Raw genomic sequence first — 23,725 nt, 5'->3', positions numbered from 1 at the left:
ATTTCTTTTGTCCATTTAAACAAATTTATTTATATTATCAACTATCTATATATATATATTTCTTTTTCATGATATTGTCCTTTATTTTATAAAAGTTAGGATTTTTCTCACTTGTGTCATTTAAGATTGTTTTGTAAAAATAAAAAATCACGAGTGGAATGTGTGGAGGATTAAAAAGAAAAATTTGTTTTGAAACAAAATTTCATTATTTGGGGGAAAATGCACGATTTTTATCATTATTAATCATGCACGTTCGGTGGGTGCTTGCTTGTGAGCTATATATAAAAACAATATGGATGACAGGGCAGACACTAAAAATATGACATCGAACCATCGATGGTAAAAATTGAATTGAAGATCACCTAAGACTTGCGTTATTATTATTCGATATTCGGCTGGCATATTCATTCGCATTAAAAGAACTGACGATACAAAATACATTCCCTGTAACAAACAAAAATTTCTTTTTAATGTAATTAAAATTTTTCATTTATATAATTTTATCAATTATCCACTTACCATTATTTGAGCAAGAATCAGAACTATAATATTCGATGACTTACTACTTGAGATCGCATAGAAAAACTGAAATAGTTAAAATCACATGAGACATATTTTCAAAATTGATCGTTATTTTGTTAATAATAATAATAATAATAATAATAATAAAATACCTTTGTTAATGTTAATAATAATCCTCTGATTGAAGTGACAACAATACATCCAACGAGATAAAATGAGATATGTTGTGACCAAAAGGTGACGTCAATATTAAAACCCATCCAGTGAACCGCTATTTCCATTCCTCTTGTCACTGGATCTTTTTTACCCACTCGATCAAAAACTATATTAATTATCGACTGGAAAATAAAATTTTTTATTGGTTATTTAGAATTTAGAATTTTTAATATAAAAAACAAAAAATCATCAATACTTACAATAAATATTTTCCACATACAATAAATAGAGAAAAAGTAACCCAAAAAATTAAAATATTTCCCCTGCCATGTCGCAGCCCATTCTAATCGTTCTCTCGCATTTTGAATATCGTGAGCTTCCAAAAATAGTTGACGTGACAATTCCTCTGAGGCAGTGACTTCATGTTGAAGTTGTTTTATATCTGAAAATTAATTTTTTTAATTATGTAGTATTTTAATTTTACTTTTGAAATGTAGATTATTCAGAGTAGTCACAGGTCAGGGAAAAGTCTGAAAAAGTAGAATTGGTCAGAGAAATCGGAGATTTTTATTAAAAGTACTGGAGAAAATTTAATTTTTCAAATTCATAAGAAAATTCTGAATTTTTGTGCCTTTTTTATCTGCCTCATAAACTATAAAATTGCCACCAATTCTAATACAAAATCTTCCATTTTTTTTCTATTTCTCACAATAATTTCTTTTTAAATAACTTAATTCTTGAAGAACTATCATAAAATTATTACTCAGAAAATATTTAATTAATAATTTTACTTAAATATTTCAAAATTAATTGAATTTTAAAAGAGTTGTGTTTACAGTTTTTATAAATAGATGAACTTCAAAAGGTTTCAATTTGAAATTTTTAAAAATTTCAATTTTGAATTAATATGATTAATAATTTTAAAGAATTAAGGTTTTTGAAGAATGTTAATAATACAAATTCGTCTCAAAAAACACTAATAAAATTGAATTTTGGAAAAGTTACAAATTATTCCAGAAATTCAATTATTTTCAAAAGTAATAAATTTCTTCACAGAAATTCAATTATGTTCAAAAATTTTTTTTAATTCTCGTCAAAATTTCAATTATCTTTATAAATAATAAAACTCTTCTCCAAAATTCAATTATATTCAAAAGCTTTAATAAAATTCTTGGCAAAATTTTAATTATTTTCAAAAATTTTCCTCTATTTAATGATTTTCAACATCTATTTTAATAAAATTTTTCAAAAGAATTCAATTATTTTTAATAATGTAAATTTCCTTCCGAAAGTTTTTTATAAAAAAAAATAAAAAATTTAATACAATTCCACGCAAACATTCAATTTTTTCATAAATAGAAAAATTCATCTTAAAAACTCAATTAAGTATATTCAAAAGTTTTAATAAAATTCTTGGTAAAATTTCAATTATTTACAAAAGTAATAAAATTCTTCCCAAAAATTCAGTTATGTTCAAAAGTTTTTTAAATTCTCGTCAAAATTTCAATTCTTTTTAGGTATAAATAATAAAATTCTTCTCCGAAATTCAATTATATTCAAAAATTTTAATAATATTCTTGGTAAAATTTCAATTATTTTCAAAAATTTTCCTTTAATCAATAATTTTCAATATATACTATTTTAATAAAATTTTCTAAAAGAATTCAATTATTTAAAAAAGACTGTAATAAAATTCTACGCAAACATTTAATTATTTTCATAAATAATAAAAATTTCACGCAGGAATTCAATTATTTAAAAAAGACTTTAATAAAATTCTACGCAAACATTTAATTATTTTCATAAATAATAAAAATTTCACGCAGGAATTCAATTATTTACAAATTTTTTTATAAATTTCTTCGCAATAATTCAACTATTTTCATAGATAATGCAATTTTTTACAGTGATTCAATTATTTTCATATAAATAATAATTCATAGCAGAATTTCAATTATTATTAAGACATTTTTAATCAATTTCCTCGAAACATGTAATTATTCTTAAAATTTTTATTAAAATTTGTCGGAAGAATTCAATTATTTAAAAATTTGTTGATAAAATTCTTTATGAGAATTTCATTTTTAGAAACATTCAAATTATTCAATAAATGATTTATTTTTATATTTAAATAATTGAATTTTCGTAGAATTTTCTAATAAAAAATTATTTAAAAATGAATTGTAGTTAAAATTTTAGATAATAATTGAATATTAAAAGCATTATAACATGAATTTTTGGAAATAATTGAATTTTGAAAAGGTTTCAGATTAAAATCTTTGAAAATTTGAATTTTTCATACTTTTAACTAAGAATTGTGTAGAATTAGTATTTTTGGAAAAGTTTAATTGAATTTTTATTGAAATTATTTGACGTTTTTATTTTATAATTTCTATTTAATTGAAAAATGGCAGAATAATCCAAATTTCGTAAAATTGAATTGTAAACAAATGGATTTGAAAATTCTCAAAGAACTTTTTCAAAAATTATTAAAAATAATTGTTTGAAAGAAAAAATTAAAAAGGTTTGAAAAAATTTTAGTTTAAAATTCTAGAAAATAATAATTGAATTGAAATGATGAAAATAATTTTGAACAAGTTACAGTAACAATATTCTTATAATATAAAATAATAATAACTCGGCCATCTTTAATTATTATAAAACATATAATATTCTTATTACATAGTAGCTGAATTTCAAAAAAGTTTGAATTTGAAATTTTTGAAATCTTAATTCCGATGAAAAAATAATAAGGATTAAATATTTATTTGAAATAAAACTATTGATGTTTTTGAATAATTTTACAAAACTAAAGAAATTTGTAAATAAATATAATAGAACATTTTTTTGAGTATCCAATAATTTTTAGAGTGAATGAGAATATTTTTCAGAATCAGGGAAAAAATCAAAATTTTGTCTGGAAATAAGAGAAAAGTAAGGGAAAAACAAAATTAAATTTTTGTGGCAACCCTGTTACTGTAGATTATTACAAAAATATTAATAGAAATTTCTGTCCTTAAAATTTTGAACGTTCAATTGAACAACAATATGTTTATTACTTCCGCTAATTTGAATTTTACTGTACAAAAACCTTAATTCTAATAAATTAAAAATTAATTAATATTACTTTCTTGATTTCCTGTTAAGCCACCTAATGGCAACATTCCCCAAAGTCGAGAACGGCCCTCAGTTTGGTCCCCAACTTGTCCCTTTCTAGCTAAGGCAATTCTTTTCTTTTTTGCAATTATCATGTCAATAGTTTGCAAAAATCGCCTCTCGATTGCTTGAACGTCGGCATATGATACTGGACGCATAAAATAGGCCATGGAAGAATACGGATAATTCACAGCACCAAATCCTGATAATAATGCCATTACAGTTACGCCAATAACTCCAATTCGACTCACTCCTTGTTCAATGGATAACACTCCTTTCTTTGGACTCAAAATGGGAAAAGGATCGCCGACTTTCCAAAATAAATAAAGATAAAATAGATAGACCATCATCGTCAACGGTCGTATGAAGTTTAATTTTACTGTAATTAAGATTCCAATATATTAGTAATAATTAAATAAAAAATTATCACTTAAGAAGAAAGTATTAAAATAAAACAAGTTTTGTGTTAAAGTAAAAGTGCAGACAAAATTTGATGATTTTATTAAATATTTCAATTTGTATTTAAACAAAATGTGTGTTTATTTGTTATACAAAATTAATTATACTCGATAAAGGGATAAGCTTCTAGAGAAATAATAATTTGTTTCTGTAGAAATGAAAAAGCCTAATACAGTTTTGTAGATGTATTTTTTTATTTAGGCCTTTTCATTTTATAAAATTTAATATTCAGCAGTTAACCAAAAGGATATAATAATTTATATTAAAAATGATACTAAATTTTAATATTTAACTCACCAAATCTTACGTTGCTGATAATAAAATAGGCAATGTAAAATGGTATTAATACGATCACCATAAAAAGAAGCATGTACAATCCAACATTCCAGTGAAAATATCTAGAACTGAGAAGAAAATTAAATCAATTAAAAAAGATGTTGTTTTTTTACTGTGAAATAATGTTAACTGCCTTTTTTTAAAAATAAAATTAGCAATTTTAAAAATAATAGAATTTAAAAATTTTCTAATTTAAATTTTTATTGAAAACCCAAAAAAATTCAATTTTGGAGAAATTACAAATAATTGCAGAAATTCAATTATTTAAAAAAGAAAATAAAATTCAACTATGTTCAAAATTAAAAAAAATCCCAATTATCTTTATAAATAACAAAATTTTTCTCTAAAGTTCAATTATTTTCATAAATGTCAAAAAAAATTTTTGTCCTAATTTCAATTATTTTCAAAAAATTTTCTAACTCCAATGATTTCCAATTATAAGATTTTAATAAAATTTCCCAAAACGAATTCAGTTATTTAAAAAAATTTTTAATAAAATTGCATGTAAACATTTAATTATTTTCTTAAATAATAAAAATTATACAGGAATTCAATTATTTTCATAAAAAAAAATTTGTTTAAGGAATGCAATTATTATTTTCAGAAAAAATAATTTAAAATTCTAGAAAATAATAATTGAATTAAAGTGATGAAAGTAATTTTGATGAAGTTACAGTAAAAATATTCTTATAATATAAAATAATGATTTTTATTACTTGATCATCTTTAATTATTAGGAAACATGAAGAAATCGATGTCTTCATGTTTTACAACAATACTTTAATAAGTTTTAAAAAAGGGTTAAATTTGAAATTTTTGAATGGCTTAATTTCTGTGGAAAATCCTGTTCCAAAAATAAGATTAAAAATAGAAATTGTGCAAATATTTTTCTTCTTTTTCTAAAACAAAATAATAATTTTGTTAAAAAATTGTGATTCATAAACAAAAATAATGCAAAATTAATAAATTTTCTATTTTTTAATCACAATTGTTTAACAATTTTCTAATTTTATTTAGAAGTAAAGAACAAAAATCTGCATAATATCAATTTGACAAAACATAATATTTAACAAAATTTCAATCTTTTAATGAAAAGAAGTGAAGAAAAATGTTTGAACATGATTGTTTTCTCTAAAATGTTAAAAATAATTCTAAAATGGTATTATTTTTGTATGTGTTTGAATTTTTGGAAATATGTAATTGAAAATACTTTAAATATTGAATTTTAAACAATTAGAAGATAATTTTCATTAATTTTCATTTTTAAAATTTATCCTTCAAGATTTTTCATTCTTCAAAAGTTGATTTTCAAAAATTGTAACAAAATACTTGAAATAAATTAATTATTTTCAATTAAATTTAACAACATTTTAACTATTTAAAAAGATTTTTATTATAGACATATTTGAAAAATTTAATTATGTTAAAAAATTATTTAAAAACAATTTTTGAAAGATTTGTTTAGTTATTTTTCGCATTATAAAAATCAAAATAACTTGCACTTTTTTACTAAAAAATGTGGTATTTTGTTGCAATGTTTGGAATAAAAATCGAAAAAGTCTCAATTTTCTTAATTTCCCTGACAAAAATTTTTTTCCTGACATTTCCTTGACTTTACTGACGAAAATTTTGTTTCCCTGACATTTTCCTGACTTTACTGACATGTGACCACCCTGCTAGTTATCTTTAATTTCTAATACTCACCTAGAATCTAATACACCAACAATTTCAAATATAATCAATTCAAACATTGTACAGGATAATGAAAAAGTAGTCGAGAAAATTAATTGCACCAATCTGTGATGGACTTCGTAATCGCGAAACAATTTTTTCACGAAAAAAACCCATCCTCCTAAAAAGAATAGAACCTGCAAGAAAGTCACTGAATAATTAAAAAATAAATTTATCGGTATAAAATATAAATATTAAAATAATATCAATTTATAAAAACTCATATAAATTTTAAAAATAATTAAATTAAATTTATTTAAAAGTTTCCTAATTAATATTACGAATTAGATATTATCTTTAATAATTCTAACGAAATACTTACATAATTCCTTAGGGTCTTTAAAATCACTTTAAAAAAATTGTACAACATATGTAATAATAACTGTACATTTTTTTTGTTCACGTAAACAATAAATTGTTAAAATTTACAATTTTCAAATAAAGAAACAAAAAGAACTAATAAAATTATTTAGATTGAGAAATAAGTATATTACAAATATTTTAATATATATTACGTGTTTAGAAAAATTTGTACGTTTAATTTGTAAATAAAATTACATAAAAATTAAACGTAAATAACAAAAAATAAACATAACCTTTGCATTAGAAAATTTTAGGTTAGGTTTGAATAAATATCGACATGGAACACTGACCTGTGTTACAAGAATAACAAACGTATCTTCAAAGAAACCCATAATTATTATTTGCTATTTTTTTCCTATGTTTAATAAAAAGAAATCCATTATTCTGTATATTTTTCGAAATGTTTCACATGACAGTTTTCAGTATTACATGGTTTGACATGGTTTGTAAAACTGATCAGCTGATTTTGCGCTGATTCACTCATTGGTTGATTTATGGCGGTTTATTTTAAAATCAAATTATTTGCGCATGCGAACTTATAAATTTTGGTAATTTTAAACTAATTTTTATAAAACAAATTATTATTACTATTATACTATTATCTTAATTATTATTATTATTATTATTATTATTTTACAGTATGTAAAAATTTGTTTTAATATAGTAATATTACTGTAATATTCCATGTAATAGTACCCAAGTAGCATGTAATATTGGGAACATTCCAGCAATATGCCACAATATTGAGGCAATATTGGTAATGTTAAGGCAATGTTCCCAATATCGCTGTAATATTACGTGCTACTGGGGTAGTAATATGAAGACATTAACACAAAGGTAATATTTCAGTAATTTTACTGGTAATATTTCAATGATATTACTGTATTTTTATCTGTAACATTACTTTCATATTATTATACAGATAAAATTACGGTAATATTACAGTAACATTATAGATAAAATTACTGTAATATTACAGATGTTACAGATAATATCACAGGAAATATTACAGTAATTTTACAGGAAATGTAACCTGTAAAATTATCATAGGTAATAATAATTATTACATGTAGTGCCTGTAGTATATTAATTTGGAGCTAAAATTGTAACATTACCGTAATGTTACTGGAAAATTGTAGTACAAAAGTAAAAATATGTACTGCTTGGGAGAATATTAAAGCAATCTTGCTGCAATATTGCTTAAAGTTCAAATGTTTTGCAAAATAAAAAAAAATTTGTCACTTTTGACAGAAAAGTTCGCACAGTTAAAAGCGAGTTCAAGGAATAAGAATATTTGTAAAAATAATAATGTAAATACCTCAAAATAGCAGGTAATATTAATAAACCTGTAGGTGAAGTCCAAAATAGATTATATAGTTTATTAATTGATGCCAATGGTCCATTATTCCCTGGATTCTTTCTTGTGTTTTGAGGTTATGTTGTCCGACTGAGGACTTATTTCAATCCTTGTTGTCATTATATCACTTGTTTCTTCACTTCGTCACTTCTATAATCATCAAGTCGCAGACAGGTTAATCGAATTTGAATAAATTATATTTAACTATTACACTGATATTAATAAACGAGATGAAACGAATGAAACTGATTTGTCTAACTAGACTTGTTTAACAACAAACTATTTTATGAAAACAATATTGTAAAACTTTCGTATAACTATACTAGATGGCGCCACTGTGAAAAGGGCGGGAAAAACAAGTTACGCATGCGCACAGAGTGTTTATAGTTACAGAAGCAAAATTGCAACAAATTTCCGCCTTTGTTTACATTCGTTTACGTAAAAAGACGTTTTGTACAAATAAAAGATTTTATTCAAATTATTCAACTTGATAGAGTGACCTCAACAGCGACATAATAAAAATTTTATAATGATCGAAATGAGTGTACAAGATAATGAAATAGGTAAATTCATTTTGACGCATTTTTTAAATTAACCGAATAGTTTAAGGTTAGTTTTGTATAAATAGACGCAGAGCAACGAGTTTTTATTTATAATTATAATAATATCAGAAAATGAATAAGTGAGTGTTAATATAATTAGAAAAAAAAGAGTAGAAACTAAATTATGCACCATTTATAATCTGTTTCAGTGATAAATAATACCTTCTCATGTGATGAGAATGTGGAAAAACATAATAATATGCGAAATAATAAGTGTCCACACGGCTACCGGCTGTCCATGCGGGTTCATCGACGTCTCTGTAACAGAATAAAATGCAACAATACACAATTTTTTCATTCTAAAAGAATGGTAAGTTTGAAAAATTTACGTTAATATTATTCTGACCTAAAATATGATCTAAACAATAGGAGAAGGTTACGCAAAAACAAATTTGTAATTCGCTCTGAAGAAAAGGACTTGGGAGACAAACAGTTTTATGTTACATTTGTAATTTTTGCATATATTTGGAAAATACAGAAAGATTAACATAAATCATTGATATTTAAGTCAATAAAAACTAATTTGGAATTTACGTATAATTATAGAGAGGAACTTTCAATAAAGACAAATCACAAACATAATCTATATAATTAGTTTGATCTTAAAGTCCATTTCTTCAGTGTGTTACATTACTTGTAAATAAAATAAAATAAAAAATAAAAATAATTCAAAACACAATAGTTAATTATAATTATAATTATATTTTCAATTTTAAAATTAATGTATTGAAAATCATCGAAATGTTACAAAGAATTTTATCAAAAAATTCGATAATAATATAGAATTCCTTCAAATAATTTTATTATTTAGGAAAATAACTGAATTCTCGCAAAGAATTTCATTAAAATTTTAAAAAATTTTAACTATTCATAAAAATAATTGAATTATTGCGAAGAATTTTACAATTTATGAAAATAATTGAAATGTTTCGAAGAATTTATTAAAATTTTAAAAAATAATTAAGTTGTTATGAAGAATTTTATAGAAATATTTGAAAATAATGAAGTTTTTTCCAGAAATTCAATAAAAGTTGTTTCGAAAATAATTGAATTTCTTTAAAGAATTTTAATAAAATTAAGTATATTCAAAATAATTGAATTCATCAAAAGAATTTTATTATTTTTTGAAAATAATTGAATTCTTTCCATTTTTTTGACGAATATATTTAAAAATTGCATTGAAAGTAATTTAATTTTTATATAAATTGAATTTTATGGAAATTTTTGAAAATTATTAAATTCTTTCGTGTAATTTTATTTAAATTTGATTAAAAATAATTTAATTCCTGCAAACAATTTTAGTATTTTTAAAAATAGTTAAATTGTTTCGAATAATTTATTAAAATTTTAGGCAATAATTGACATTTATGGAAATATTTAAAAATATTTGAATAATTGAATTTCTGCAAAGAATATTACAATTTATAAAATTAATTGAATTCTTGCGAAGAATTTTACTATTTATAAAAATAATTGAATTTTTTGGAAGGATTTTAGAAAAAAATTGAATTTTTTCGAAATGTGTTAAAATGTTTTTAAACAATTGAATTCTTCCGAGAAATTTCAGTTGCAATTTTTAAAAGTAATAAATTTTCAAAAATTTAAAAAAAAATTTAACTCCTGGAAAAATATATTTTTAAAAGTATTTAAATATGTAAGTTACTAATTTATATGAAGTTTTGAATAATTAAGTTTAGAAATTTTGAAAATATTAACTTCTTGAAAATTGTAATTGAAATTTTTTAGTGAAAATTTGAAAATTTGAAAAAATACTTTGAAAATAATTGAATTTTATACGAATATTAATGATCTACAAGTTTTATATGTTCAAAAATGAACGAAATATTTGCTATTAAAAATATTTTCATAAATTATTAATTGTAACAAAAATGAAAACTTTATAAATTTAACATTTAGAGATATGAAAAAAATAAATTTCGTTCAGTTGAAAGTTTAGAACTTTATGAGCATTACACCCAGAGAAAAATATTATTTAAACCAAATATAATTTATTTGAATTAAATAAAAGTATGTATATTTGTCTTAGACTCTACTAAATTATTTATTTGTTTTAATTAAAAATTTTATTTGAACCAAATAAATTTTTATTTGAACCAAATAAATTTTTATTTAAACCAAATAAAATGTACTTGAAACAAGAAAAATTTTATTCAAACCAAATAAAATTTATTTGAAACAAATAAAAAGTCTTGTTGGTATTGAGTCAAAATATATCTTTTTTCTGGGTATAGAATTAAAGTTATCAGAATAAGGGTAAGAGTTAACAAATTTCTGAAAATCAGGGTAAAGTCAGGTGAATAAAATATTGAAATATTTTCCAAATTTTTCCAAAATATTTTCCATTTAAATCCACAAAAATTTGATTAATTCGAAAAATTTTCAATTTGAATTTATTTTAATTAATCAAACATTTCAATAAAATTATTTAAAAAATAACTGATTTAAAATAAATTTGAATCCAAATTTGTCAAAGAACTAAGTTCTTTTCTAAATCAATTATTTTAAATAATTTTTAGAAACTTCTTTGAAAATTGAATTAATTAAAAAAAAAAAAAAATGAAAATCCATTCAAAGTACAATTTAAAATTCAAATTGGTTTCAATTCAATTTTACAAAAATTTCATTATTTGAAAATTTTTCAATATTTTTCGATCTTTTTCGCAATTTGAATCGACTGAAAAGAATTTTTTGGATCTTAAAATCGATCCGAGTCCTGATTTTCTTAAAAATACAAAATCTTCATAATTTTTTTTCCCTTCTATACACAAAATCTGTGGGAATATCTGAATTTGAAAAATTCACCCTCACATTATAGAAAATTGACCGCATAAAAGATTATTTCGTGCGTGTAACATATAAACAGTCCCAGTCCCATTTCACCCATTTTTTTCTTCTTTTTTTTTTCAAAGAAATTCCAGAAGCTTTGAGGGAACCGTTTCGTTTCTTTTCCCTCCATTCGAATCTCTAAAGCACCTGTTGTTGCTTATACCTGTTTCCACACACTTGGTGTGCTGAGTCCCTCGTTCACGCAAACCTGCGGCCGCGAATGCCACTCCAGTATTGAAGCGCACGTTGTCCCGGCATCAACATTATATATATCCACCTATAACACTACGCAGCTCTTTTTATTTACATTTAAACTTGATTCATTATTTTTCATTTTTTTTTTAAATTTTACTTTTACGCGCGTGACACTATTTTGATTTTATATCAAAAATTAAATTATGGAAAGGATAAGGGAATATTTGACAAGAATAATTTGTCATTTGGAAATATAAAGTGATGTGTGAACTGATTTGTGGCAAAAAACCGGAAATTTCTCTTTTACATATATATGTGTGAAGTGCAATGGTGATTATTTCTTGGAAAACGAGCTGAAATTTTCAGTTTAAAAAAAAAAAATAAATAAAACCTCTTTAACATGGAGGATAAAAATCAGGATACTTGCTATAGTCCGGGCAGCATTGCAGGAGCTGTTATTGGAACCTTTTTAACAACAATTCTGCTTTTTGCGGTTGCTGCTTTATTTTACAGACAGTGGCGCAGACATAAAGGTATTTTATAAAAAAAAATTTGTTTTGTTTTTTTAATTTCACAACAGAATTGACATTCGAATCTTAATAATACCTTTTCGATGCATTGAAGTTGCATAAATCTTACAAAAGTCGATTTACATTCATTCTTTTGCCCCAAAAACGATTTTGAATCCTCATTAATTTTCGATTCTTCTGCAATCAACTTAAAAAGTGCTATAAATTATATTATTTATATAATAATAATAATAAAAATTTTAATAATATTTATAACACTAATACTGTTAATAATTATAGTAATATTAATAATAATAATAATAATAATAATAATAATAATAATAATAATAATAATAATAATAATAATAATTTTTTGAAACTGCTCTGTAAATAATATAAATCTAAATTTTTATAAATTATTATATATTTTTGTAATGTTTAAAATTATTTTATTAATATAATAATTATAATTTTTTAATTGGAATAAGTAATTAATAATTATTTATTTTCTATAATTTTTATTAATTTAAAAAAAATTAAATTAAATTTGTGTATCATTATAAATAATTAATAATTATAAATTATTTTTCGTATTACTTATTTAAATTATCTTATTAATTAAAATAATAATTACTATTATGAGCATAGACCTTAGACAATAAATAAACGAGTATGATAAAAAAGAATGAAGTATTTTGTTATTGCTATAGAAGTAATTTACAATTCAAATTTACAAAGTAAATTTTTTTGTATCACTAAAAAAATGTCTATATAACTCTTGTTAAAATCAATTTAAAATTTTTAATAATATGAGGAAAAATTATTATTTAGCTAAATTTTTAAACTGTTTTTGAAAATTATTCAAATTTTATTTTAAAAAATAATGTTAAAAAATAACTATGGAAATAATAAATTAAATACATTTTTAATTTATGTATAAACAATTGAATGATTTCGGAAAAAACATATTTAAAAATAAAGCAAATATTTTTATAAAAATAAGTCGCTGTTAATGTTTACAGCAAATAATAAATATTATTTATTAATACTGTTAATATTATTATTATTATTATTACTTCCTCATAGAGGAAGTATTACTATTTATATTGTTAATAACTATTATTTATTTTGTTACTATTATTTATTTATTAATATTATTACTTTCTAAATCTGAATGAGTTAAAATTCACTGATTCATCAGTTAAAAATTCTTAAATAAATTTATAAATTTATTAATATTTTAAGTAAATATTATTAATAAATAATAAATAATATTAAGGGCTTTTGAACCATTATGACGTCACAGTTTTAGAATAAATGCTTTGCCTAATGTGTGACGTCATAATTTTTCAAATGTCCTGAAATTAAAAAATTTTTTAAATTAAAATTCTTACGCCCTCTTAAGATATCTAAGAAGCAAAAACTTTCAAGTTGTGTTTATAATTTTGAAAGTAAAAATACAAAAAGAGAATCAATTTCTACTACAAATTTTTGAGGTTCAAGCATTCTATACATCTAAAATATTCAATAAAATCTGGTTTCAAAATTATATAATTAAAAAGGGACTTTTAATCAAGATAAATCTAACCCTTCTTAGGTACCTTCCTTGAGAGAGCGTCTCAATTAATAACTTAAAAATTTTTAACTGATGAATCAATTTAATTTGAAAGCAAAAAATCAATTCAGTTTTAAATCAATTAAAATTTTAACTGATTCATGTTTATAAAGTGACATTTATTATTTATCATTACTGTAAATATTTATTAATTATTCATTACTTATTAATATTATTTACTAACATTATTCATTATTTATTGTTTATTAATATTATTTAATTTTTAATATTTATTATTTATTATTTAGGTATTATTTATTATTTATTAATTATATATTAATTAATATTTATAATATATACACAATATTTCGTTTAATTATTTCCAATAATAATTATAAAATAGTCTTCATAATTTTTCATTTTTATTTGTTGTTTTTCTTAAATCTTTTTTTCAAAGATAATAAATATAAAGACATTATGTCACGTTGAAAAATATACCCCTTTTTTTCTCTAATACGTATAAAATTAAGCAAAGATATTTAAAATTATTATTGCCTTGACGCCAATGGAAATGATTAAGATATTTTTCCATGTAAATGAGAGGCGGTTCTAATTATTCAATGCATAGCTCAGAGAAAATGTTCTTCACATTCACAGAATCACTTTATTCATATGTTATAAACTTTATAGATAATAACAATATTCCTGCTTTTTTTTACTAAGTATTCACTATTCAGATAAATTTATTAACCATAAAAATTAATAAGAATAAAAGATTTTAAAATAAGAAAAAAAAAATTAAATTGAAAAATTAAATATTAAAAATAAATTTCATAAAATTGGTGTCAACAAAATTTATAAAAATTGTGCCTTTGATTTTTTAGTTTTATTATTATTAGAATTTGATAAAACTGGAAAAAATTATTTGTTCCAGGAGCCGATCACTTAATTATTATCAAATAAATTACTTGAATTATATAATTTTTGAGTCAATTAAAATTGTAGAACAAATAATTTTAGTATTTTACATAAATATGAATTGTACCATTTAATTGATTGAAATAAAAATTATTCGATTTAAGTAAATATTTATTTGATAGACAACTAATCAGTTATTTGAATCAAATTTTTTCACTGTAGAATTTAATATGGAATATTAAAAAGTTTTACTATTTTATGTAAATGTAACTTTATGTAAATCAAAGAATTTTTGTATATATTATTATCATCATGAGAAAAAAGATTTTCCCGTTAGGATTGTTTTGAAATTTACATTTATAGGCTTTTTTCTATAATTTTCCTCATAATGTCGTGTGTGTGTACAACTCGAGTTAGATTATGAATAAATTTACAGAAAAAGATCTTTGTCAGGGAGAAAAAGATGATCATTTTTTATATATATAAATAGGAGAGATTTACAGGTGTAATGAATTTTAAAAAAAAGCGCTGGAATTTCTAAACTGTAATATAAAAATTAGTCCCGTGATCCTAAAAATATTGTCTATTACAAAATACGAAAATATTTATTCGTTTCTATATTACAACTGGTGTAAAGTATGCTTTACAGTTACCATAATTCTGGTAACCGCAGTGCCACATCAATTTTTATTGTCATAAAACCGGTATATCTTGAAAGTTATTTTCTTACATCAAACTATTCGCGAATATCCAATATAGAAAAGGATGTGTTTTTCCAATTTAATAAAATCTAAAATGACAGGTAAATTTACTACGAGATACAATCAGATAAAGAAAAGAGAGAAAGAGAGAGAGAGAACGGAAATGATAAGCTAATCCATTTGTCATCAAAATGATTTACAGAGTCAATATCAATTTGTTGTGCAATGAAATTCTTCAAAATGTGTTTGTGGAGCAAACATATCCTCTGTCGAATGTGTATAGTCAAGGACACCTGTATGTTTCATAATAATACAGGAAGACAATAAAACTCTACCTGTAAATCTTGACATTTTCCGTCAAATATTTTTTTTTCACCCTATTATCTTTTGGAAAAATTATATTCTGTTTTACATCTCAATTGGAAATTCTTTACATTATGCATTTTATAGCAATAATTCATAAGTTCTGAAACATTCATATCATTGTTCTAAACGTTCAAATGAACGAAATATTTTTTCTGTTTAAATAATTTTAATAAATACAATTCTAAAATAAAAATCTTAAATTTTCCCATATTTGTATATGTTATTGATTTTAATACAAAAGGTAGATTTTTAAACTCAATTTCTTTACGTAATCCTTGTAATCTTCAAAATAATCCGTAACAACTTCCGGAGGATAAGTCAGAATATTATCTTTAAGAAAAAAAGTATCCATTTTTCTTATTTCAGCATCATTAGTTTTGTTTCTCTAAAAATGTTATTTTTCTTCGTGATTAACTTAAAGTAGTTGAGAGAATTTTTTTTTTTTTCGACAGACACTAATGATAAAAGTGAAACGCCCAGGGATTTCCTGACCCATACATAATTTTCCATCTCCTTTCCCCTAATGTGTGATTATCGGTTTTTTGTATTGGAATTTTTATTTTTAATTTACGGATTTGTTTCTCTGTTATAAGAAAAATGCATCATCGTGCTGACTATCGAGAGCGATCTTTGAAAACCGGTGTTTCCACCAAGAGTGCATCGGCACAACACTGTCATTTATTTTCTTTTCTCTCTTTCTCTTTATACGTATATACATATAGCATACTATACAGAACTTGGACCGGTTGTTGTACCTGGCATCTTCTCAGAAATTTATCTGGCACGCAGCCGTACCAACTTGTTGGATAATTCTGATGAAAGCTTCTTGTAATTGGTCTGTCACTAGACAACCACAATCGTTTTAAAAGAAGGTGGATCGGTATCAGATTCTTCTCATTTAGAGAAAATTATATTTTTCTGTTAACTAACCGCATTTCTGCATTAATTCAGAGGTTGATTAATTTATCGAATTCCATACGGGGAGTGTAACTAGACAATTAGAGAAGGAGAATAACGGATAAAAGTATCATTTACTCTGCTATATTTTTGACTGATCTTGTATTTTAGTGTTGGATTTATTACTAGTTGTTTCAGTCATGTAGCGAAATCAGGACTCGAACTTTAGAAATAATTAAATTCTTCTCCGAAATTCAATTATTTTCAAAAATTTTGCTCAATTCAATGATTCTTAATATCTACTATTTTGAGACGCATGCTTATTCCCGAAATCTTTTTTAACCAAATAGTTAATTGATATAAAACTACTTAACTTAAAATTCACATAATGTGCACATTATTTGACATAAACTTCATTGCACACAAAAACCATTTAACATAAATATCATTTGTCATAGAATTCATTAAACAGAAATATTATGTTACATAAAACTCAGATAACTTAATTCTCATTTGACATAAAAATTATGTAACATAAATTTCTATTGACATAAAAATCATTTAACATAAATTTTTTTTGACATAAAACTCATTTAACGTAAATTTTTATTTGTTATAAAATTCATTTGACATCAATTTCATTTGGCATAAATGTCATTTAACGTAATTCTCATTTGACATAAATATCATTAGACATAAAATTAGCTTAACATAAATTTCATTTGACGTGAATATCATTTAACATAATTATTATTTAACGTAAAATTAAATTTATATAAATTTCATTTAGCATAAATTCCATTTAACATAATTCTCATTTGATATAAAATTTACTTGACATAAATATCATTTGGTATAAATCCCATTTAACATAATTTTCATTTGACATAAAGTTCACTTGATATAAATTTCATTTGACGGATAACTCATTACACATAATTCTCATTTGACATAAAATTCAGGTGTCGTAGATTTCACTTTACTTAACAATCATTTGACATATAAATATAGGCGCGAATTTCAAAATTGACGAATCACAATGTTGTTGATAATATCTAATTGGTTACTTTTAAAATTGGCGCCGATATTTTTATGTAAAATGTAATTTGTGTAAAATGATTTTTATGTCAAATGAGAATTTTGTTGAATGACTTTTATGACAAATGAGAATTGTGTTAAATGTCTTTTATGTCAACTGAACTTTATGTCAAATGAAAATTATGTTAAATGGGATTTATACCAAATGAAATTTATGTCAAGTAAATTTTATGTCAAATGAGAATTATGTTAAATGGCATTTATGCTAAATGAAATTTATATAAATTTAATTTTACGTTAAATAATAATTATGTTAAATGATATTCACGTCAAATGAAATTTATGTCAAGCTAATTTTATGTCTAATGATATTTATGTCAAATGAGAATTACGTTAAATGACATTTATGCCAAATGAAATTGATGTCAAATGAATTTTATAACAAATAAAAATTTACGTTAAATGAGTTTTATGTCAAAAGAAATTTATGTTAAATGATTTGGATGTCAATTAGAAATTTATGTTACATAATTTTTATGTCAAATGGGAATTAAGTTATCTAAGTTTTATGTAACATAATATTTCTGTTTAATGAATTCTATGACAAATGATATTTATGTTAAATGGTTTTTGTGTACAATGAAATTTATGTCAAATAATATGCATATTATGTGAATTTTAAGTTAAGTAGTTTTATATCAAATAACTATTTGGTCAAAAAAGATTTCGGGAATAAGCATGCGTCTCCTATTTTCATAAATTTTTCCAAAAGAATTCAATTACACGGAGAAAAATGGATGTTTAAGGTAAATATCTACATGTTAAAGTTTAATATTTTTATTCCTTAACATAGGGACAGCTATCTAGATATTAAAAGTAAATATCTGGATGTTAAGCGTTAATATCTAGCATGTGATTTGAATATAGATATTAAAGTTTAATATTTTTGATGTTAAGAGTTAACATATTTTTTCAATATTTACTTTTGAATATCCAGTTTTCTCCGTGTATTAAAAAAAAAATTCAATAAAATTCTACACAAACATTTAATTATTTTTTAAAAAAAAGAAACTTTCACAGGAATTTCATTACATATTTACAAATTTTTTTATAAATCTCTTCGCAATCATTCAATTTATTATTTTAATAAATAATAAAATTTTTACAGGGATTCAATTATTTTCGTAAATAATAAAATTCTTTTTAGGAATTCAATTATTTTTATAAATAATAAAACTGATTGCAGAATTTCAATTATTTTTAATACAATTTTAATTAAATTCCTCGAAAAATGTAATTGTTCTTAAAAATTTTATTAAAATTCGTCAAAAGAATTCAATTATTTAAAAATTTGTTGATAACGATTCTTTATGGGAATTGAATTTTAAGGAACATTAAATTATTTATATTTTTGTATTTAAATAATTGAATTTTAGTGGAATTTTCTAATAAAAATTGATTTAAAAATTAATTTTAGTTGAAATTTTAAATAATAATTGAATATTAAAAGCAATATAACGTGAATTTTTAAAAATAATTGAATTTTGAAATTCATTTTTTTGAAAAGTTTAATTGAATTTTTTTAATATTATTTTAAGTTTTTATTTTCTAATATTTATTTCATTGAAGAATTTACGAATAATTGAAGTTTTGTAAAATTGAATTGTAAACAAATGGATTTGAAAATTGTACAAGAAAACGTTTTTGAAAATTATTGAAAATGATCGATTTAAAGAAGAATTTTAGTTAAAAATTCTTGTAAATAATAATTCAATTCTAAATGGTTTAACTAAATGGTTTAAATTCTAAATGGTCATCTTTAATTATTATAAAACATGAAGAAACCGATGACTCCGATTCGAAGACTCGGAGTTATCGATATCTTCATGTTTTATAGTTAAAATTTAATTTATAGTTTTAAGTAAAATTTTCTCTTATTTGACTCGGACTGGTTATATTTTTGTCAATAATTGATCCGTAATTTTTCATTTTTGGTCCGTAAAGTCGGTATTTTTAAATATTTTCACAGTTTCGAGCTCTGAGATATGTTACTTGTCATGAACATAACAGTGTCCAAATCAAAAATAGATTAACTGTCGACAATGTTATTCTGAAGTAATGCCAAAATTTGTTTTACCTCTCTGAACCAAAAAAAGAAAACCATTTTTCCAAAATTTTTGAAGTCCTGAGAAAATTAAGAATTCCAAATACTTATTTGGGTGACAGTGACAAAAGTGTGACATTTTCATCCTCCAAAAATAGTTCGACACTAACTTCAAAGATCTCAATAAATGCCAATTGTCTACATTTCTTAAAAATCACCGAATAATTTGAATTATTCCATAAAACTGCATTCACAGAATCGTGATCAGCTATACCCCAAAAAATCCACGTACTATAGAATATAATTGAGTTTTCTGTTAAAAATGGTTTCTCTGTTAAAATTGTATCTGTTAAAATTGTTGCATTTTGTTAAAATTTTTTTAATGAAGTTGAATAAGGTTATCCTAACTATTATTCTCATGTACTGTAATAAGGTTAATGTAGAATGTAATTACGAGGAATTTCGAAAAGATTGTTCTCTATGCGAGTAACTTATAATTATACTATAGACAAATTGTCTCAGAAATCCATTGTACTTAATACACTGTTTCTCTGCTTCTTCTAAAGTAATTGACATTTACAATTATGATTAGAAACAGTATTCCAATAAAATTATAATTGAAAACTCGTAGAAAAAATGCTAAATACGCTTGACTAATTATAATAAAAAAAAAAATGAGGTCATTAAGATTAATCACGCGACGCTCATTAGTTAAAATGTATTTAAGTTAAAAATGATAAACCAAAATAAATTCCAAGATTTTATTTAACTTTCACTTTGACGATAACAACTTGGATATAATATTTATTTTTTGATAGTAATTCATCTGAAATGACTATTTTAGCATTTGAATTTGAAGTCCCGCGCGCATATAGTTGCATCATTGAGTCAGTAATCTACAGCATTTTAATGCAAATACTGTCCTGATTTGACATTATGTCACAGCTTTTCTTTTCAAGGAACGTATACATATATATATACCTTGTGGAGTTTGCACTGTCAGTATCAGTTTTAGAAGAGGAAAAAATCTTCACTTTTTCCAACGACTGGTTACAAAAGACACGTATAATAAATATACGTATATAAAATCCCGCACTTAAACGACGCAAGGGTAAATAAAAATGATTTACACCTTTTCCGCATTTCTAGAATAAAACTATTCGACATTATCTTCGAAAATTTTATTCTTTTATGAGTGGTTTGCAACGGCTGTTTGTGATAAGCCAAACGCAATAGACTTTTATATATATATGTAAATTTCGATGAACTTTCTCTAAAATATTAATTTGAAAATGCAAAATTTGCCCTTCTTTGCTACAGAAACAAAACATTTAATAATAGTCCTGAATCGACGATACTGTTTCAATAAAACGATATTATCAAAAACTGATAAATATGCCTGCTATGCCTTCAGTTTGCAAGTTATTTTCAAAAGTACTAGAATTATTTAATTTTCTACGCGCCATTGCATATAAAGTGTGTGTTCTTTTTGCACACAAAGTGAAATATTTCCCCCCCAAAAAAAAGTACTTGTAAAGGAGAGTGCTAGATGATAGTTTACCTAAACCTTCCTTTTTGCCAGGTTTTGAAGAAATTCCAGTCCGTAAATTGAAAAACGAATGTTTGCTCCAACATTATTTAATGCACACGTACAAGACAAAGTCGAAAAAGAAAATTTTACGCGTTTCGAAGGGGCGTTTCTGCCAGAAGGCAATGAAGCAAAGGAACGCATTGAATTCCTGCGGTACCATCGATGCAATATAGCAGCCAACCTGAAGCCCCTAGTCAGCAGACTCGTTACACATTTCAATGCCTCGAATTCCTGGAGAAAAGAGACGATTCTCGTTCGGAGATTTATAGGTCTTTTCGTTATCCATTATCTTTGGATCGTTCGAAAAAGAGGGTTCCTTCCGGCAAAAGAGATGGGAAGATTATGATTAACAGAAAGTTGATCAGCACCAATGTATCTTGCATGTATATATTATATACATGTATGATTGCATGGTACATGTATATATACCGAGTACGTAAATACTTTTAGTTATGTTTACGTATATGGAGTACTATAAGTATACACTATAAGGTTATATCTATAAGTACATGGTATAACCTGTATTGAGGTATTTTGTGGGAATGTGTGGGTACGATTGTGTGTATACACCAAGAGTGGCGAGAAAGATAGAGGCAGTATAGGTCTGCAAAACTGGTGAAGGCCTTTAGAAAGTGCGGCTTCGGGCTCCTGCCAGGTCGTTGAGTCTGATACCACCGCACTGAAGCTGGAGGTATGGCATGCCGTTTCTTGTCACTGTATAGGGTATTCTAAATGCGTGCACAATTACTGTACACTAATACTGTCATCTTGATACCGCACGAAAATACATGCATGTGGATATTATCACACATTTCTGGATTATTAATTCTTCCCGAACTCGACAAATTTAAATCCATATTTCCAAAGATAGTGCCTAACAATTTTTATGAACCTTTCTGAAATATTTTACTACTCTTAAGATTTAACTGATCTTAGAAGGTGACAATTAGTCAGCTGATTTCAGAACTTGTCCACTTAGTGATCTTGAAAATAAATGTTCTTCTTGTTTTTGATTACATTACTTATGGTTATTATCTATCGGATTATCTACTTATAGTGATTACCTCTACTTAGTATTTATATACTCCTTAGGAATATTTACGAACGTTTTTTCGAATATTTCGCTGTCTTTAGACGACTTCTGAGTTCTGAAGAAAACTAGCCGACCGGTAGAGGAAAGGTATAATTATTTTTTGTTGAGTTTTATCTAGATAGTCGGAATTAACACACAGTTAATTCTTTTGCTTATTTTTCTTTCTTCACTAATTGCGAATATGTACAAAATTTTCAAACTATGGTTGAGAATTATTAGAACACATTAAAATTGTCTAACAGTTTTTTTATTTTGTTGGTTATTATGGAGATGAAAAGTATAAATTGGGTTACGAAAACAATATCAGTATAACATACAGTATAAGAATTTAGGCTACTTATCAGAATAAGTAGTAGAGGAAAATTTCTTTCAAAAATAGTAACAATTTATGCCAATAGCAGTAGCATTCAGCTAGTACTTATCCAACAATACAAGTACTTATCCAATAAAGTCGAAATTAATTAAAATAAAGTCAAAATTATAGCAAAGTAATCAAGAAAAGTTTCCTCCAATAGAGTCAATTTTGTGTTAGCATCTTGAAGGATGACTTCATGAATTATCATCTACATGTCATCCGTTTAACTTTAAAATTAAATAATAGCTTAGATACGGAAAACAGTAATATTTTCCTATCTCCATACACCGACTGTATATAAAATATAACATTTTATAAAATATTTTTCTAAACCACATTTTTATGCTTAACATGTATATTGACATATCTCTTTCCTACCTGCATTGAATTTTAACTGTTTATATCTTAATTGCGTTCTCAAAATGCAACACTATTGAGGACAAACAAATAAGTATGATGCTGAAGTTAGCAACGTTTTTAAAAAAATAAAATTGAAAAAGAATATACATTAAAAATTGGAGATGAATTTAATTTTCTTTAAGTTAATTAACTTGAAGAAAACATTAAATTAATTTTCAAGTACACAAATTTTAAAGAATTTAACTTTTCCTTACAAGACAGCACTTTCAGGCTTCGCACTCTTCTACTAAAACCTATACTATTTATTACTTTTTTTACAATTTGCTAGTATTTTGATACTTCTTTCAGATTTCTGAAACTAAAAGCTACTTTCTTCTTTTTTTTACAAAATACTTTAGATTCACTTATGATTGAACTAAAGAATTTATTCTCAAAAATTTTAATAGAATTCTTAGAATTACAGATAAAATTCTTTAAAACGATTCAATTATTTTCAAAAATTTGAAGAAAATAT

The 23,725-nt window shown here is 23.6% G+C and overlaps 3 protein-coding genes across 4 annotated transcripts in view; 1 reads left to right on the top strand and 2 right to left on the bottom strand.

Moving 5' to 3' along the window:
- Positions 1 to 8,920, bottom strand: part of LOC122511568 (chondroitin sulfate proteoglycan 4) — a 169,162-nt gene extending 160,242 nt beyond the window's left edge. The window contains exons 1-2 of the mRNA XM_043626915.1: positions 8,845 to 8,920; positions 8,042 to 8,230 (exon numbers count right to left, since the gene is read on the bottom strand). The gene's annotated coding sequence lies outside the window, so the exon portion shown is untranslated. The remainder of the gene's footprint in view (positions 1 to 8,041; positions 8,231 to 8,844) is intronic.
- LOC122511575 (Golgi pH regulator) lies at positions 2 to 7,185 on the bottom strand. The gene is made up of 8 exons (XM_043626931.1): positions 7,014 to 7,185; positions 6,334 to 6,497; positions 4,591 to 4,697; positions 3,806 to 4,213; positions 939 to 1,120; positions 675 to 860; positions 520 to 585; positions 2 to 444 (listed from the first exon to the last, which is right to left on the bottom strand). Exons 1-8 carry the CDS (start codon positions 7,053 to 7,055, stop codon positions 244 to 246), a joined length of 1,356 nt encoding a protein of 451 aa, XP_043482866.1. The 5' UTR covers positions 7,056 to 7,185; the 3' UTR covers positions 2 to 243.
- Positions 8,867 to 23,725, top strand: part of LOC122511569 — a 68,234-nt gene continuing 53,375 nt past the window's right edge. The window contains exon 1 of one of the 2 annotated variants that reach the window (XM_043626921.1): positions 8,867 to 8,992. Coding sequence is in view for 1 of the 2 variants with exons in the window: in XM_043626920.1 (XP_043482855.1) it covers positions 12,125 to 12,257 (133 nt within the window). In the remaining variant the exon portion in view is untranslated. Of the gene's footprint in view, positions 8,993 to 11,572; positions 12,258 to 23,725 lie in introns of those variants that run through there. The other variant, XM_043626920.1, reaches the window with a different exon arrangement.

This window comes from Leptopilina heterotoma, unplaced genomic scaffold (assembly GCF_015476425.1).
Source record: "Leptopilina heterotoma isolate Lh14 unplaced genomic scaffold, ASM1547642v1 Lhet_87, whole genome shotgun sequence".
Lineage (NCBI taxonomy): Eukaryota > Metazoa > Arthropoda > Insecta > Hymenoptera > Figitidae > Leptopilina > Leptopilina heterotoma.
Note: the sequence above shows the minus strand (reverse complement) of the source record. Positions and strands in the feature narration are given on the sequence as shown.

Bases quoted from the DNA above. Each gene is read 5' to 3' on its own strand.
- LOC122511575 (XM_043626931.1), bottom strand. From the start codon at position 7,055: ATGGGTTTCTTTGAAGATACGTTTGTTATTCTTGTAACACAG. The intron at 4,214-4,590 runs GTGAGTTAAATA...TCTTAATTACAG, and splicing joins TATCAGCAACGTAAGATTTG to TAAAATTAAACTTCATACGA. The intron at 861-938 runs GTAAGTATTGAT...TTTATTTTCCAG, and splicing joins GTATGTGGAAAATATTTATT to TCGATAATTAATATAGTTTT.